Source organism: Carassius auratus, chromosome 32, assembly GCF_003368295.1.
Source record: "Carassius auratus strain Wakin chromosome 32, ASM336829v1, whole genome shotgun sequence".
Taxonomy (NCBI): domain Eukaryota; kingdom Metazoa; phylum Chordata; class Actinopteri; order Cypriniformes; family Cyprinidae; genus Carassius; species Carassius auratus.
The window spans coordinates 2,395,521-2,413,996 of record NC_039274.1 but is presented as its reverse complement, the minus strand read 5'-3'; the positions used below and the strand labels follow the sequence as shown (position 1 = coordinate 2,413,996).

General features: G+C 37.4%; 1 protein-coding gene and 1 pseudogene across 4 annotated transcripts; both read right to left on the bottom strand.

The window, feature by feature from the left end:
- Positions 1–560: 560 nt before the first annotated feature.
- On the bottom strand, positions 561–6,545 carry slc25a44b (solute carrier family 25 member 44b). 4 transcript variants are annotated; one of them, XM_026214953.1, is made up of 5 exons: positions 6,405–6,530; positions 5,462–5,465; positions 4,721–5,384; positions 4,417–4,544; positions 561–1,939 (listed from the first exon to the last, which is right to left on the bottom strand). In XM_026214953.1, the coding sequence occupies exons 3-5, from the start codon at positions 5,343–5,345 to the stop codon at positions 1,748–1,750; spliced, it is 945 nt and encodes a 314-aa protein (XP_026070738.1). In that variant the 5' UTR covers positions 5,346–5,384; positions 5,462–5,465; positions 6,405–6,530; the 3' UTR covers positions 561–1,747. The 4 variants fall into 4 exon arrangements, with proteins under 4 accessions (XP_026070738.1, XP_026070734.1, XP_026070735.1 ...); XM_026214949.1 differs by lacking the exon at positions 5,462–5,465 and having other exon boundaries at positions 6,405–6,545; XM_026214950.1 differs by having other exon boundaries at positions 5,462–6,531.
- Positions 6,546–10,587: 4,042 nt separating this feature from the next.
- LOC113052366 (ornithine decarboxylase antizyme 2-like) lies at positions 10,588–18,184 on the bottom strand (annotated as a pseudogene).
- Positions 18,185–18,476: the final 292 nt, after the last annotated feature.

Below are 18,476 nucleotides of genomic sequence, written 5' to 3'. Positions count from 1 at the left end.
GTTAAAATAAGTAAATAAATATCAATTCTATTTGTTTTGTCTTATTTTGAATCATTTAATCATCTCGAGGACCACATAGGTTCCCCCTCTGATTGAATATATAACTATAATCTTTACTATGTATATTACATATACTTTTACAGATCAGCGGTTACAAATGTGCATCAAACAGTATTTCAGAAGATGTGAATCATAGCACTTTTATTTAAAATGATTAAATAATATATTTCTTGCCTCAAGTTACTTTTGCATTTATATAATTTTTCATTCCCATAAACTATTAATTTGTTGATGCTCACAAAAATAAAACCATTTCCTCTAAATACAAATGAATTTTTATAAGTTAAACTATTTGCTATCTACCCTGCTGTTCTAAGGTAGCCATGATGAGGTTAAAATGAAAATAAAAGTAAAAACTGCGTCCGAATAGCAGCAGTTGCTAAATATGTAATAAGACATACAAAAAAAATCACAGTACCTTTCAACAAAATAAAACTATCGAGTATATAACTTTTTAGAAGTGTCTGCTCCCTAGTAGTGACAAGTAGAATCACACAGCACAGAATCTGAATGCTTTATAAATGCTGTCCTTCTGGATACAGTTACTCTCTACTTTATATTTACAGGTATTTTTTTCTTTTGAGATCTTACATCTGCTTCTCAGACATCAAAAACAAAAAAAACGTCTTTCTATTCCCATGGTTTACTGCATTATACGATGTTCTCAAAAGGATAATTCACCCAAAAATTAACATTGTGTTATCGGTTCCCACTTTGACTGAACACTGTAGCAGAGTGTCCAAAATGGGATACTCCACAGAGTGAAAGATTTGCAGAAGTTTTCCACTTCGAAAGGATGACTTGACCAAATGTTGAATATTGCGCACAAGTTGGATATTTTGATGCACTATTATAATGCTAAGCTGTCCTTTTTAGAGCGTGACCGCTCATCCCCATTTACTTTCAGTGCTTTAAGAGCAGCTCAAACATTACGCTAAACATCGGCTCATGGTATAGAAGAAAGGTTGGAAAGACTGAGTAAAAATGGAAGGGCACACACACATATAACCCCATATATTTACAATCGGTTTAGATTTTTCATTATTCATTGTCAGCAAAAGATTTTCCTTGAATATTTGTTTAGCTTTGGCAACTTTAAATCCCAACACCTCACAAAAACGACGAAAAGCACATTCAGAGGTGAACAAGGTGCACATGAAGAGACCTGGGTACATAAACTTAAAGTACAATATAAACTTTACAGCTACTGATAAAAAGGCTTTTTTAGGGACAGAACAACAAAGTGAGCGCTCTAAATTAAATCTTAAAAGAAATATTGTTTATATACTACTGACAATTTAACAATGACTGAAGACTTATCCCACTTATACAACGAGCAATAAATTAGTCATAAAATAGTATTTTTCTAAAACATTCAATCTGTTAGATCACATACTTCTTAAAAATTAATTCAAGAAAAACTTTTGTGCCTCATACACTGATTACAAACCTGAGCAGCATTTCCCCCATTGACAGACAGTAACACAGAGCTCAAAAGCTGCAGTGTTACTATTAGATAAAAAAAAAAAAAAAAAGATTTATAATCACCCAAAAGCAATCAGCACTGTCACACTGAAGCATCACAAGGGAGGAGATTTAAAAGGCAAACATGGAAAATAAGGTGGAGTGAAAATGTCATAGTGGAGATGACACACTGTAAAGTTTCTTTTTCTTTTTTTTTCTTTTTTTACCAGTGTCGCGAGTCAACCAGCTCTGGGCGTAAGCTGAGCTTTTTCAGAGTTTCATAACCGACTACCATGACTATTGCTGTGGGCGCTGAGGCTATGATGCGAGCAGAGAGGCCTTTGGTCATCCCCCAGAATCCCTCCTCTCTGATCAGCTGGTTGAAGGTCTCAGTGACTGACGTCCTGCCCTCCACCTGCCCCCCCCAAAAAAACAGTCAGATACTCAGCGATTAGGTTTTCTGGGGTTCAAGAGAAATTTAAGTAAAAATGGGAGAACTGAAGAAAGCGCACACCAGAAAAAAAAACAATGCAAGTATAAAAATGTTTTACATACAATGGACATAAAAAAGAATCACCCCCTTAAAATAATCACATTTTGTTGCTTTGCAGCCTGAAATGAAAACAGACACCAGTTTTGTTTTATCCAGCTGTACAGGTGCTGGTCATATAATTAGAATATCATAAAAAAAATATTTCACTAATTCCATTCAAAAAGTGAAACTTGTATAATCATTCATTACAAACAGACTGATATATTTCAGATGTTTATTTCTTTTAATTTCGATGATTATAACTGACAACTAAGGAAAATCCCAATTTTTTTTAGAATATCATCAAAAAGTAGGCTACACAATCATGGAGAAGACTGATGACTTGACAGTTGTCCAAAAGACGACCATTGACACATCGCACAAAGAGGGCAAGACACAAAAGGTCATTGCAAAAGAGGCTGGCTGTTCACAGAGCTCTGTGTCCACACGCATTAATAGAGAGGAGAAGGGAAGGAAAAGATGTGGTAGAAAAAAAAAGGGTGTACAATCAATAGGGATAACCGCACCCTGGAGAGGATTGTGAAACAAAACCCATTCAAAATGTGGGGGAGAGTCACAAAGAGTGGACTGCAGCTGGAGTCAGTGCTTCAAGAACCACTACACACAGACGTATCAAGACATGGGTTTCAGCTGTCGCATTCTTTGTGTCAAGCCACTCTTGAACAACAGACAGTGTCAGAAGCATCTAAAGACAAAAAGGACTGGACTGCTGCTGAGTGGTCCAAAGTTATGTTCTCTGATGAAAGTAAATTTTGCATTTCCTTTGGAAACCAGGGTCCCAGAGTCTGGAGGAAGAGAGGAGAGCCACACAATCCATGTTGCTTGAGGTCCAGAGTTACGTTTCAACAGTCAGTGATGGTTTGGGGTGCAATGTCATCTGCTGGTGTGTTGGTCCACTGTGTTTTTTGAGGTCCAAGGTCAACACAGCCGTATACCAGGAAGTTTTAGAGCACTTCATGCTTCCTGCTGCTGACCAACTTTATAGAGATGCCGATTTCATTTTCCAACATGACTTGGCACCTGCAAACAGTGCCAAAACTACCAGTACCTGGTTTAAGGACCATGGTATCCCTGTTCTTAGTTGGCCAGCAAACTCGCCTGACCTTCACGTATTGTGAAGAGGAAGATGCGATATGCCAGACCAAAGAATGCAGAAGAGCTGAAGGCCACTATCAGAGCAACCTGGGCTCTCATTACACCTGAGCAGTGCCACAGACTGATCGACTCCATGTCATGCCGCATTGCTGCAGTAATTCAGGCAAAAGGAGCCCCAACTAATTATTGAGTGCTGTACATGCTCATACTTTTCATGTTCATACTTTTCAGCTGGCCAAGATTTCTAAAAATCCTTTCTTTGTATTGGTCTAAAGTTATATTCTAATTTTCTGAGATACTGAATTTGGGATTTTCCTTAGTTGTCAGTTATAATCATCAAAATTAAAAGAAATAAACATTTCAAATATATCAGTATGTGTGAAATAAATGAATATAATATACAAGTTTCACTTTTTGAATGGAATTAGTGAAATAAATCAACTTTTGATAATATTCTAATTATATGACCAGCACCTGTATATAATTAGTAACACTTATAGCATTCAACTGAAAAATATAACAGCAACATGAAACAAAATGAGTTGGAAAAAGGACCACCCCCTCCTTAAAATGACTTGTTAACGCAATCAGGTTAAGCTAATCACCTTCTCAATGGCACACAAAGCCATTTGACTTTCAGCTGTGGACATTATGATTCTTTGCAGCAGAGAAACAGGGAACCCATGGGAATGGATGGAGCTAAATACAGTCAAATTCTTGAGAAAAATCTGCTGCCCTCTGCTAGAAAGTTATCAATGGGAAGAAGGTTTGCCATCCAACATGACAATGACCCAAAGCATACAGCAAAATGGTGAATGTCCTTGCATGGACTGATCAGAAGCCAGACTTAAACCTCACTGAAAATTTGTGCAATGACTAGAAGACTGCAGTCCACAAACGCTCACCATCAAATTGAACTGAACTTGAGCATTTATGCAAAAAAGAGTGAGCAAATATTGCAAAGCCTAGATGTGAAAAGTTAGTAGAGACGAATCCCAACAAACTAAAGGTTTGGATCAAAGCAAGGTGGTTCAACAAACTACTGACTCAAGGGGGTGATCCTTATCCAACTCATTCTGTTTTATTTATTTATTTTTTATATTTTTCTGACATGTTAGTATTATATCTTTCACTTGGATGCTATAAGTGGCACTGATTAAATACAGCTGGATAAAACAAAAACTGTGTCTTCATTTCAGGCTGCATAGGTTGTCTGATCTTACACTGCGTTTAATGTAAATCACCTGAACCCGGGCCCTGACGATATCCATGGGGTTGGTGACAGTGGAGGCAGTGGCAGCTGCCAGAGGTCCAGCCACTGCCTGCAGCAAGAGATGAGGACAGTTACTGGGAGCCATCTTAGACAACTGCTCTGTGAAGCCAAGAAGAGCAAATTTCAGCTTCTTCAGAATCAACTGACATTATATCAGTCTCTAATGGGATGGATATATTGCCATTACCAAGATGACTTTTGTCCATGTGACAAAACTAGCATAATGTTAATTTAAAAATAAAGGTGATGCTGATGGTCAGTACAACATCTCTTACCTGCATAGAAGTGGTAAAACGGCCACCAAACGGCACTGTTGGGGATGTATGTGAGGAGAGACGCCACATATCCTCGATAAAAGCCACGAATGCCATCCGCAGCAAATATCTGCCCAATGATGTCTCTCGTCTGGCCGAAAAATACAGAGTGCGTTGCTTCCATTGTGGGTTTGAGTTTAAAGCGGGTCAGATGCTCCCCTTGGCCCTGCATCATGAGCTGCTGTGATATGACGTCTATGGGAACGGTAATGCTCTGGGCCACCAGTGAGGCAGAGCCTCCCGCAACTAGGGACTTCACCGTATTGTCTTTAGAATAGTTGGAGACATATTTCCTTACCAGTTCGTAGGTGGTTATGTACGCCTGCCCTGATATGAGCGTGAATGTGGTCACCATGAAGCCCCTGTAAAGTCCTCTCAGACCCTCAGCTCTCAGAATCTTTCGGAAGGCATCGTAGGTCCCGGTGTAGAGAGACTTCCCCTTCTGAACCTGCAGCCTGGTGCGGATCAGCGTGGCCGGGTAGACCGTGGCGCGGATGGTCATGGTCATGAAGACCCCGAAGGAGTAGAACTTGCGTTTGTCTAAGTCCTCCCATTCTATGATCTGAATGTTGCGCTTCTGCTGCATGTTTCCGGTCCGTAGTGCCCCGCATTAGTCTCAAACCCCCTGGAAAATGTATGGGGGATAACACATATTAATGGAATAGCTGAACAAAAATGACTATTCTATCATAATTTACTCACCCTCCTGTTGAAAGTGTACCTGTTGAACTTTCTCGCTTGCGTGGAACAAAAAAGTTGGTTTGGACCAACGTGAAGGTGAGTAAATCATGATTGAATTTTCTTTTTTTTGAGTGAATTATCCATTTAATTAAATAATAAACTGAGCATATTTAATATGTGATGAAGAATGTGCTACTACAAATTTTAAATGTACAGTCTAAACCCAAGATTAATATATATATGGGGGGTAACAGGAATTTCGTTATATTTCATGAAATGTGTAGATCTTAAAACAATTAAGTTACGCATATTAAATGATCGTTCAGCCTGGTGACACTGTATGACTTTATTTATTCAGATGAATTCAGAAGAAGATATTTTGAAGAACCGTTTCGGTTTCCAGTGACTTTCACGGTGACAAAAACCACTGTGCCACTTCTTAAAATATCTAAATAAATATTCTTTAAAATATCTAAAACAGAAAGCGGATTGACATGAAGGCGATTAAATGTTGCCAGAATTTTCATTTCTGGGGGTTAATTTTTGTCCTCAGCAGTAGTAGTTTGCACTATTATTTCCTGAAACATCTAGAGATTGCATTGGTTCATCATAAGGTCACATTGCTATCGTCGTTTATTAGCTTTCAGTCTACATGCCTGAGCTAACTGCCGCTAGATATCTGTAACAAATACACTGATGCTAACATTATCTCTGTAACACAAAACTGCTGTCTCTCATCGTGCTCGGTCCGGATGAACAGTGTCCGGGTCGACGATTCAGAGAGCAGCTATTTTAGAGGCACCCAGTGTCAGTCACTCAGGAGCCCGCTTGCTGTAACAGCATTGTGTGTAAATTAGTGGCTAGCTAGCAGCGCTCTCACGCGGCTGAATGGACAGCTGAGCTCCGCTTTCTCATCTATGATCTAAGCTCGGCTACACTTGAGCAACAGCAGGAAACGTCTTACCGTGCCGCAGAAATGATTCAGTGATTTGACATATTTAAGCTGGTATTAGTGTGTTTGTTCGGTACAGGACAGGAACGCTAACTACAGCCGCTCGCTCATCGGGCACGTGACTGAACATGGGCGGGATCGTCTGCCACTGTGATGACGCAGGCTGCGTCACTCAACTGAACCGACCAATCACAGCTCTCTGATCTGACTGCCCATTAAAGGTTAAAGTTCGAAAGGTGTGTTCGAAATACTGTAGATGTCACGTTATTGATTTATTTTATAAAAGTGTATATGTGTGTATGCGTGCGTGTGTTTGCGAATGTATGTATTTTTGATCAGAGTATTGACATTCCGTTTGCTTTCTTTTACTTCATTTCTTATTTTGGTTTTGAGACAATTTTTGGAGATTCAAAGACTGACATGATTTTGTGAGAAGTTTCAAAACAATTAAAAATAAATGAATAACAAATAAATAATACAACAATTGAAAACATTTGCTCCTCTGTCAAAATGATTCTTGTTGTTGTTGTTTAGTGTGCTAAAGTTGGAATATTCCGTATTGTAATGTGCAAAATGTGTAATAAAAAATAGAATAAAATGAAGTATAGTCTACTACTGCCTTTAAAATAACATCTTACACATCCCTTTCCATAATATTAATCAATGTTCCTGTTGTTATATCACCAAAACAATGCAGATATTGTTACCTATTATCCACAAAAAATGCATAGCTACTGGTCAGGAGTAAATTGTGCTTAATTAAATATACAATATGTTCAATTAATAAACTGGGCTTTGTATTTTTTTATTATGTATTTTTATTATTTGAGGTTGTACTGAGACCATGTCGCTTACTGATTCATAAAGTGCAATACAAGTAACATCACATCATAAGAGTGTTGCTATAATTCAGATTACATATATTTTGTCATAAAAAGTGTTAAAACTCATCTTCAGAGAACAACAATCATTGTAATTTTCCATATCTATCTATCTATCTATCTATCTATCTATCTATCTATCTATCTATATATGTGTGTGTATATATATTTATATATATATATATATATATATATATATATATATATATATATATACAGTATTGTTCAAAATAATAGCAGTACAATGTGACTAACCAGAATAATCAAGGTTTTTCGTATATTTTTTATTGCTACGTGGCAAACAAGTTACCAGTAGGTTCAGTAGATTCTCAGAAAACAAACAAGACCCAGCATTCATGATATGCACGCTCTTAAGGCTGTGCAATTGGGCAATTAGTTGAAAGGGGTGTGTTCAAAAAAATAGCAGTGTCTACCTTTGACTGTACAAACTCAAAACTATTTTGTACAAACATTTTTTTTTTCTGGGATTTAGCAATCCTGTGAATCACTAAACTAATATTTAGTTGTATGACCACAGTTTTTTAAAACTGCTTGACATCTGTGTGGCATGGAGTCAACCAACTTGTGGCACCTCTCAGCTGTTATTCCACTCCATGATTCTTTAACAACATTCCACAATTCATTCACATTTCTTGGTTTTGCTTCAGAAACAGCATTTTTGATATCACCCCACAAGTTCTCAATTGGATTAAGGTCTGGAGATTGGGCTGGCCACTCCATAACATTAATTTTGTTGGTTTGGAACCAAGACTTTGCCCGTTTACTAGTGTGTTTTGGGTCATTGTCTTGTTGAAACAACCATTTCAAGGGCATGTCCTCTTCAGCATAGGGCAACATGACCTCTTCAAGTATTTTAACATATGCAAACTGATCCATGATCCCTGGTATGCGATAAATAGGCCCAACACCATAGTAGGAGAAGCATGCCCATATCATGATGCTTGCACCTCCATGCTTCACTGTCTTCACTGTGTACTGTGGCTTGAATTCAGAGTTTGGGGGTCGTCTCACAAACTGCCTGTGGCCCTTGGACCCGAAAAGAACAATTTTACTCTCATCAGTCCACAAAATGTTCCTCCATTTCTCTTTAGGCCAGTTGATGTGTTCTTTGGCAAATTGTAACCTCTTCTGCACATGCCTTTTTTTTAACAGAGGGACTTTGCGGGGGATTCTTGAAAATAGATTAGCTTCACACAGACGTCTTCTAACTGTCACAGTACTTACAGGTAACTCCAGACTGTCTTTGATCATCCTGGAGGTGATCATTGGCTGAGCCTTTGCCATTCTGGTTATTCTTCTATCCATTTTGATGGTTGTCTTCCGTTTTCTTCCACGTCTCTCTGGTTTTGCTCTCCATTTTAAGGCATTGGAGATCATTTTAGCTGAACAGCCTATCATTTTTTGCACCTCTTTATAGGTTGTCCCCTCTCTAATCAACTTTTTAATCAAAGTACGCTGTTCTTCTGAACAATGTCTTGAACGACCCATTTTCCTCAGCTTTCAAATGCATGTTCAACAAGTGTTGGCTTCATCCTTAAATAGGGGCCACCTGATTCACACCTGTTTCTTCACAAAATTGATGACCTCAGTGATTGAATGCCACACTGCTATTTTTTTGAACACACCCCTTTCAACTAATTCAACTAATTGCCCAATTGCACAGCCTTAAGAGCGTGCATATCATGAATGCTGGGTCTCATTTGTTTTCTGAGAATCTACTGAACCTACTGGTAACTTGTTTGCCACGTAGCAATAAAAAATATACTAAAAACCTTGATTATTCTGGTTAGTCACATTGTACTGCTATTATTTTGAACAATACTGTATATATATATATATATATATATATATATATATATATATATATATATATATATATATATACATACTGAGTATTTCACAATCTGCTCAGTTAGTGTGATTTTCACGCACAACCATTTCTAGGGTTTACAAAGAATGGTGTGAAAAGGGAAAACATCCAGTATGCGGCAGTCCTGTGGGCGAAAATGCCTTGTTGATGCTAGAGGTCAGAGGAGAATGGGCCGACTGATTCAAAAGAAAGTGAAAGTGACGTGACATTCAGCCAAGTTTCCGAAGTGCACACACACAGAGCAGTGAACACACACACACACTGTGAACACACACCCAGAGCAGTGGGCAGCCATTTATGCTGTGGCACTCGGGGAGCAGTTGGGGGTTCGATGCCTTGCTCAAGGGCTCCTAAGTCGTGGTATTGAGGGTGGAGAGAGAACTGTACATCCACTCCCCCCACCCACAATTCCTGCCGGCCCGAGACTCAAACTCGCAACCTTTTCGATTGGGAGTCCAACTCTCTAACCATTAGGCCACGACTTCCCCTTCTAGCTGATAGAAGAGCAACTTTGACTGAAATAACCACTCGTTACAACCGAGGTATGCAGCAAAGCATCTGTGAAACTAAAACACGCACAACCTTGAAGCTGATGGGCTAAAACAGCAGAAAACCCACCGGGTACCACTCATCTCCACTACAAATAGGAAAAAGGGGCTACAATTTGCACAAGCTCACCAAAATTTGACAGTTGAAGACTGGTAAAATGTTGCCAGGTCTGATGAGTCTCGATTTCTGTTGAGACATTCAGATGGTAGAGTCAGAATTTGGCGTAAACAGAACGAGAACATGGATCCATCATGCCTTGTTACCACTGTGCAGGCTGGTGGTGGTGATGTAATGGTGTGGGGGATGTTTTCTTGGCACACTTTAGGCCCCTTAGTGCCAGTTGGGCATCGTTTAAATGCCACGGCCAACCTGAGCATCGTTTCTGACCATGTCCATCCCTTTATGACCACCATGTACCATCCTCTGATGGCTACTTCCAGCAGGATAATGCACCATGTCACAAAGCTTGAATCATTTCAAATTGTATTCTTGAACATGATAATGAGTTCACTGTACTAAAATGGCCCCAGAGTCACCAGATCTCAACCCAATCTTTGGTATGTGGTGGAACAGGAGCTTCGTGCCCTGGATGTGCATCCCACAAATCTCCATCAACTGCAAGATGCTATCCTATCAATATGGGCCAACATTTCTAAAGAATGCTTTCAGCACCTTGCCACGTAGAATTAAGGCAGTTCTGAAGGCGAAAGGGGGTCAAACACAGTATTAGTATGGTGTTCCTAATAATCCTTTAGGTGAGTATATATAGAGGTGTGTTTCTTTTAATTATCATCAGTAAGGTTAACATCACTGTTTTTCTTCCAGTTACTCAGTTGTCTGTACCCTGAATGCCCCTCTACTATTTGAACAATAACTACTGTTTACTGATTTTGCATTTAGTGGACCTAGCAACAGTCTTTAGACCTCTTTGTATTTTGAAGGCCTTGTAGTCATTCTTCTAATGTGTGAGTTTGTTGTGTAGACCATACACTGAAAAAAATTAATCTGAGTGGATGTAAATGTTAAGTAATTAAAATGCGTGATATCAACAATAAAATGTTAAGTTTGTGTCTTTACTTTAATATATCTAGTTTTAAATTAATCTGCATTTGTTCAAAAAACAAGAAAATGTGTATTTTATTCCTTTACTAAATTAATCTAAGTAATCCCAGCCAAGCTTTTTAGGTACACACGCACAACAAACAATACCTTGTTTTATTTACTCACTTGGTAAAAAAAAAAAAAAAAAACTCCCCTTCCTGTTTCGTTGGTCTGGAAACCCCTTGCATTCCTAACGAAGACGAACACGCGGACTGAATTTAGGGTAAGAATAAAGCTATCAAATTAACAGTTAATGTTACTTGGGTTGGTACATTCTTTACAGTTTTCAAATTGCTGTACAAAAACCAGGCTTTAAATGTAATTTGAAGATTGTTGTATGTGGATTTTCTAATTAGCATTAGGCCTACCATGTGGTTACACTGGTAAGTTAAAGTTAGGTGGCTAACTTTAGCTGCTTTAAAGCATTCAGTTTTAAGCTTGGCATATGTCTAAATACATTTAAGGAGCCACTGAAGCCTATTTTAGGATTCCTTTTTCTCCCTGTGAAAGTGTTTGGTTCTCCCTGATAATAAAAGGTGATGTTGGATGCGTTGGAATGCGGGTAACGTTTGTCTCTCGTATGGGGGACAGCTGCCAGCTGAGTTCACGCAGCATTTACAGCCGCCATTTTATTCGGATAATTTTCAAAATATTACTGTTATCGTTTCATGAAATGTAGTTTTTGAAGTATTTCAGGCGAGAATGTAGTTGTTTTAAACTCAAATATGCGGTTTATTTATAAAGACAGCGTCTATTTAAAAAAATGTGTTTCGCCGATTTCAGAGATGAGCTCCATGCGATCAGCGGGAGCTCCGTCATCATTTATCCGCCGAGAGCAGCTTCAGCTCGGCTAGACCTTCTGACATTTGCCGCTGGCTCTGATGTCTCTTTAGTGGTTCAAGATAAAATATAATTCGTTTGGGGTAAAACGAAACGTTTCTTATCTTTGGCCTTTATTCAATCAATCTATTAATGTTTTATATATATATATATATATATGTATATGATGTCCCTATGAACTTTTGTCATATAGGTATTTCGTCATACAGAATGCATACTCCATGAATTATGCGATCTGAAAGAGTGCCCATTAGCGCGCTGTCTGTTTCTCTTCGTGGTTTGCGTTTGTTAGGACGGTAGTTTTTACGGTCTATGGTTAGAGCGTTTACAGCTGTCAATCATAATATGTGACCATAATCCTGCCTTCTGCATGACGCGGTTCCCTGTACACTTTCTCATCTGAGCTCCGTGGAAAAAAAAAAAAACACAAACATTTCATATGAAACTGAAGACAATTAGCTGTCTGATCGGCAGGTCAACTACCTGTAGTTGTTTGTGGAGAGAAGAAAATGTGAAACTATTTTTAATTATAGTTATAGTTATGATTTGCTATGAATTGGGTTTCTTGCATTGGTCAGTTACTAACCATTAACGTACACTGTGTCCTTAACCAGGTGATTCTCCTGACAATAGGCTACACTGGATAAAGGTATGTAACTTTCAATAAATTATATTTAAATTATATAATAAATTTATTGTAGTGAGGAAACTGGGGGTGAAGTTATAACTCAGTTGGCAGTTTTTTTTTTTTTGCATTTCACAGAGTAAATTTATAGTCCTGTAAAAAAAAAAAAAAAGTGACGACTTAAGGGGTGTGCACCATATGTTGCTGGTTGCTCAAAGTCTGCCATTGCATTAGTTCCCATTGCCATGATAATCTATTTTTGTTGATCCCATGGTTACATACATTAGCTAAAAAATAAAAAAAACTTAATTAGTTTACTTCCACCATTTTAAAGTCACATCTTTCTATTTAACATTGATGAGGCTGTGATAAAATCAACCTTACCTGATTACCTGTGGAGAAAATAACAAGATGCTTACCTGATGAAGCTGTAAGAAAAACATCTGATCAATCATGGTGTAATTTTAGATTCTCTTCTTTTCATTCGTCAGTTGCATACTCCCCTGAACAATTGTATGGCTCAGAACAACGGGCCTCAATATTGTCATATTTGACCAATCTACTTATGTTCAGTTAGTGCCCCAAAATGACTCTAGAATATGCTGGGATCTGTGTGATGCACAGGCACCATAAATTAATTTAAAAGTCAAGACACTCACACTGAAGACATAGTGCACATACAGTTTTGTTTAAAGATGTCATAGGTGTTGAAAGTAATCCTTCTCTGTAAAGTTCAAAATCAAAACAAATGACTTTTGGTGACTTGTTAGTTGAATGTTTCTTTAACAAATGTGATTTAAGGGAATTCCAGGATGGACAAGGGCAATCAGTATGTAAACAGGCAAAAAATAGCTGCCGTCTTTCCTTAATTTGTAGTATTGTTTGGTTAAAGGGGTGGTATAATACCCCTTTTTACAAGATGTAAAAAAAATCTCTTATGTCCTCAGAGTATGTGAAGTTTTTGCTCAACATAACACACAGATAATTTTTATAGCATGTAGTAAAAAAGCTCAGTTTTTGTATGTCCCTTTAAATGCAAATGACCTGCTGCTCCTGGTTGCATGTTCCTGGGGGCAGGATTTATGTACATTTTAGGGTTAGTGATGTCACCAACCCGAGTGGAAGCCGTTGTAGTCTCTACCAGCCGTTTGTTGTAGTCCTTAAAAATAGATTTCTCTAAAAGAATATATCTCCCTTTGCTTTGAACTTTGAATGTCGTAACTTTGCAGATGTTGTTTATGCTCAAACAGCAACATTACACACTAACTAAAGTTAAAAAAGTGAAATCATAATCAACCATCCCTTTAAGATTACAAATGATTGTCCTGATAAATAAATATATATTTTCTCTTTACATTTTTGAGGACAGACAAGCAGACAGAGAGGCAAACACAACTAAATGGAAGCTGTGCTCCTCACCGCTACCAGTATATGACAAATCTCGAAACTGACTTCCACCACCCTCAGAGAGACCACCCAATTTGCTCCTCATTTAGGGTCTGGATGTACTCAGATCTAGCATCTGGATTATATGGGATGGATTTGCACAGTTCACAGTTAAAGTTGAAAATTGTGTCATCATTCGCTCACCCTTAAGTTGTTTTAAACCTGTATAAATTTCTTTCTTCTGCTGAACACAAAGATATTTTGAAGAATGTCTGTAAACAGACAGACTTGGGTCCCATTGACTTCCATAGTAGGAAAAAATATATACTATGGAAGTCAATGAAACCCAAGTTGCAAAATATCTTTCTTTGTGTTCAGCAGAAGAAAGAAATTTATACAGGTTTAAAACAACTTGAGGGTGAGTAAATGATGACACAATTTTCAACTTGGAGGTGAACTAATCCTTTAATTCTTCATTCTTTTGCAGTTATCATGTGTTTTGTCTTCTCTACCGTTTTTTTGTCTGACCCTGCTGACCCAATGAGCATGTTACTGTCCAATGGTCATGCTTTAACTGCAATCTCTAGTATTGCATTAGTATTGGATTCTTCTCATGGGGATTTAATAATTTTGACTTTTCAATCTGAGTTAAATCTCGTTTTTGGCTTATTTTATCTGTAAAAGAAAACGTGCCTAATAATTCTGCACACCTGAATATAAGGCGTTTTCATTTCCAACCTTCATGTACAATTATATATCACTTATAAATGATTAAATTAATAGTAGTTAAGTTTAATATGGTTTGGAATTGGGAAAATGTTCCTGGGAATAAAATATGATCAGCAAATCAACGTGCCTAATAATTCTGCACACACTGTGTGTGTGTGTGTGTGTCTTTCCACATAAATATTTTTAAATTCACACAAGATTGTAATTGTTTATAAATGTAGGCAAATCCATGTGGGAAAAAAATTGGCTTAAATGCATTCTTCACATTAGCAAACAAAGCAGTAGGTTCAATTCTCTCTGGTTTATTTCACAGGTTTGTGATGACGATGATGCTGCAGCCATCCAAGAGGCCATCACTTCATTTGTGCTCAACATCTTTGTGGTCAGCAAAGCCAGGGATGGAGGTCTCGAGAAGAAAGTTGGAATAGCCATTGAGGGAGCGGAGGTCCTTTTTTGCATTCCCAGTGTAGCACATGCTTGCTCCTACCTTATGGGCCTTATTTATGCTTTGGAACTAAGCTACCCAGAGAAACTTAAATACACCTTTGAGGTATTTCAGAAGATCTTCCTGGAGCTGGAGGATGTTAACAAAAACATGTCCTCCAAAATCCACGATCACAAGATCAGCTTACTGGCCTAAAAGCGATACAGACATTGTTGAATGTAGAGGGTTTGAGTCCCTCTGGTAAAGTTTTACTGTTCAATTTCTCAGGTCTTTTTCAGTGCACTTTCTCAAGTCACACTAATCCTATTTCATATAGGGACCATGTTTGTGAGTGTTAATGTTAAAGGTGCAGTTGAAGGAAAGATGACAGTTAAGAAGTCAGAAACTATATTGCACAATGTGAGTTTTTTTCAATAGAAACCCAAAGAAACTGAAATGTAGGTTTCTTAGAAGATCTCCATTGTCACACGGGGATCATACATATGATCATACATGTGCAAGCGTGTTGTTTTAAAGTCTTAAGAGTATGTTACTGTACAGGACTGAAAAACGCAATTTTATAGAAAATATTCTGTAAATGTGTCTGAATGGTTTCTTATGAAGACAATAAAGCCTGTCAACTTTCACTTAATGAGCTTTCCTCTGTCACCACCATGAAGCACAATTTTGTATTGTACACAATGTCTCAACCTGTGAGGTGGATATATTTTATTATACTTTGTTTTATACTGACCTTGTCAGTTTTTGCTCTCAAATGGCCAAAATGTCAGCTTCAATGTAATAACTAGATTTCTATATTTGATGAATACATTCTACTGGCATTCTGTTTACAAGTACCAGTGTTGAACTTTTACTATAGTAGTAAAACAATTACTATTTGCATTTATACTTTCAGTAGAAATACTCAGTTGCTAATTAGAATACCTGAGTACATGTAACTTTAAAATACACTAACAAATTTTGAAAACAGTATATCCCACTTGAAATTTGTAATATTGAAATGTAAAAATTAAGTTGGATTCAATCAAAAATACACATTTTGGATTCTTAAAGTTGTGTAGATCACACACACAAAAAAATGACTAGATCAATACTAAAATTAAGTTAACTTTATGTGCAAATTTTATTTCAACAAACAGAAAAATTAAGTAGTTTGTACAAAGACTAGTCTTGTTGGATCTACGTAATACAATTATGCAAAAGAATTCATCATATTTTTTAAGTAAATCAAGCAGATTATTTTTATCAGTGTAAGACGCAAATCTTCTCCAATGGATGCTATTAGATGATTTTGTTTTACGAGCTCAAAGTCAAGGTAACAGAATGTTCTGGTGAGGAGCACTCTGGAATAGAAAAGAAAAGTCACAACTTTTCAAAAATGCATCAGATTTTATAGGCTAAAACATTTCTGTCAACACCGCTGGTGAAATGAGAGTTATGATAATATCTTAGAAGGTAGCTTACAATGGTGTAATGTCTTGTAATTTTGGGGGACTGTTACTGTAAGACCCAACCCAAAATCTCTTACATTTATCTGGCCTCTTCTTCACGAACCACACAGATACATGATTCATCTTCAGTTTCTCCTCGGCAAACTCCAAAACAGCAGTGAGCCTTCAGGGGTAAAGAGAACAGAAAACATTTCAAATTCCCTTTTGAGGAAAGTCAGTTCGATCTGAGGCCATATTTGCAATGCCTGCTGCCGGCTTCTTTGGACATGCATGATCAACTACTATCTTGAATGGGGAAATACTGAGATCTCAAAAAGTGCTTGACAAACTTCCATAAAAAAAAAAAAAAAAAAAACATATTTCAAATCAGTAATGAAATCTGACAAACTTTCCCATAAATGTTGTTTGCTTTTAACTGCTGCTGCGGTGATGCAATTGGTGACTAGCTCTTTTATTTCGAAAGCGGAACCTTCTACGCCATATTGAGCAATGCACTTTCTCCCAGTCATAATAATATGAGCAAAGCTTGTTGGTACAACTGTTGATGCTTCCAGCTGTATCTTCAACTGTGTTTGGCTGTGAAGAAGTTGCCCCTTTTGGGATACAGGGGAGAGTGCAGAAAGCAGTTACGCAAGACCTTTTAGGCCAGGATTAGAAAGTTCTGAAACATTTATAACCTCTATTAATACAACAGCAGTGTGGCTTAGTGATCACCATCCACAGTGTCTTACTGCTAAAATAGGTCTTTGGTCAAACTTTACATGAGGTGCTCCTCCTGGTAGTATAACGTAGGGTTATTATAGCTAACTAAAACTATTAAAACTTTTTTAAATAAAGCTTAAATAATATAGAATATAAATATCAGATGAAAACCTAAAAAAATTGTTGGCTTGAAATATAAAAATAAAAAAATAAATTAAACCTAAATAGTAATTAAAAAAAAAAAAATCTTAAAATAAAAGCTATAAACACCAAAATAGTATATACAGGCATATACTTGCATAACAGCAGTGTATTGTTTCAGTAAATGTATCCGATGGGATATTAAATGCTACATCAGTCCATTCATGGCTTACTCTTCTTTGGTGCCTTGGAGGAGTTCTCCATTTGGTAAACCAACAAAGAGGCTACGTCCAGAGAGCACCGTCTGCATATTCCATGACAGTTGATCACTTAGCTGATACTGAGGGAAAGAGCAGAATGGATGATTTGCTGTCCAGTGAGGTCATCTGCTGTTTCACAGTTAACTTCCCATCCTGTGTGAAAGGATAACACAAAAACTCAATTATCAAATTACTTTACATTTATCAGTGCTTTCCCTTCCAGCCCAATATCATTGCAGTTAAAAAAGTCACATTCACCACATAAACCTGGACAGAAGTAGCTGATTATAGTTTGAACCACTGAAGCATTACATTTATTTGTGTTAAATGAAAAAGTTCAGTTAAGATGATATTTTTATATGTGGCTTTAGCAAATAAGCATCTACTAATGAGATGTGATGACATCCTCACCTTATAAAGGAGCACATCTTGAGTCAGATCCCTGCATGTGCTTTGCCCATCTGTGTTCATCCTCTGTAGATAAGGGCCATCCGGAGGGCCACTGAGGCCCTGCCCTGGAGCCTGCAGCCTGACCCAGCAGAACACACAAGCTGAATCCAGAAGTCCAGCTCTGCACAGACACACGCCAAAACAAGAATTGGACTTTGAGCCAACAAGACACAAAATATGGCCAGTGTGACACAAACTCTCATTTGGATGCATATGGCATATATGTGATTGCATAAAGTCTTCATGAATGGTTTTATACAGAAACATTAAGTGTATATAATTACAATAAATGTTTCATTTTACGATTGCAGATTTATCAGGTTAGCTGCATTTTCAATCATTTACATTCTTGTGGGTTAACTGTATCCTTTTTTATAATTTATTTATTAACTAAATTATATTTTCTGTCCCCTAAATCTGAAATTAACCTTCATACAGAGATATGCATAAAGATTTTTTTTTACCTTACACATTTTATTCTCAAAATGTAGACAAACTGACCCCAACATCCAATCTAAATATTTATTACAATGGCTTAAAATCTGATGAATATGTCACGATTAATATGCATCTACAGTATATAAAATACGGCCTATTAACTTCCAGTTATTATTGTTGTCGTTTTATTTATTG

What these genes read in the sequence shown, in the direction of transcription:
- slc25a44b (XM_026214949.1), bottom strand. Translation starts at nt 5,345, where the DNA reads ATGCAGCAGAAGCGCAACATTCAGATCATAGAATGGGAGGACTTAGAC. An exon ending in GTTTTACCACTTCTATGCAG is followed by an intron (nt 4,545 to 4,720) that starts GTAAGAGATGTT and finishes TTGGCTTCACAG; the next exon opens with AGCAGTTGTCTAAGATGGCT. An exon ending in TCGTCAGGGCCCGGGTTCAG is followed by an intron (nt 1,940 to 4,416) that starts GTGATTTACATT and finishes TGGGGGGGGCAG; the next exon opens with GTGGAGGGCAGGACGTCAGT.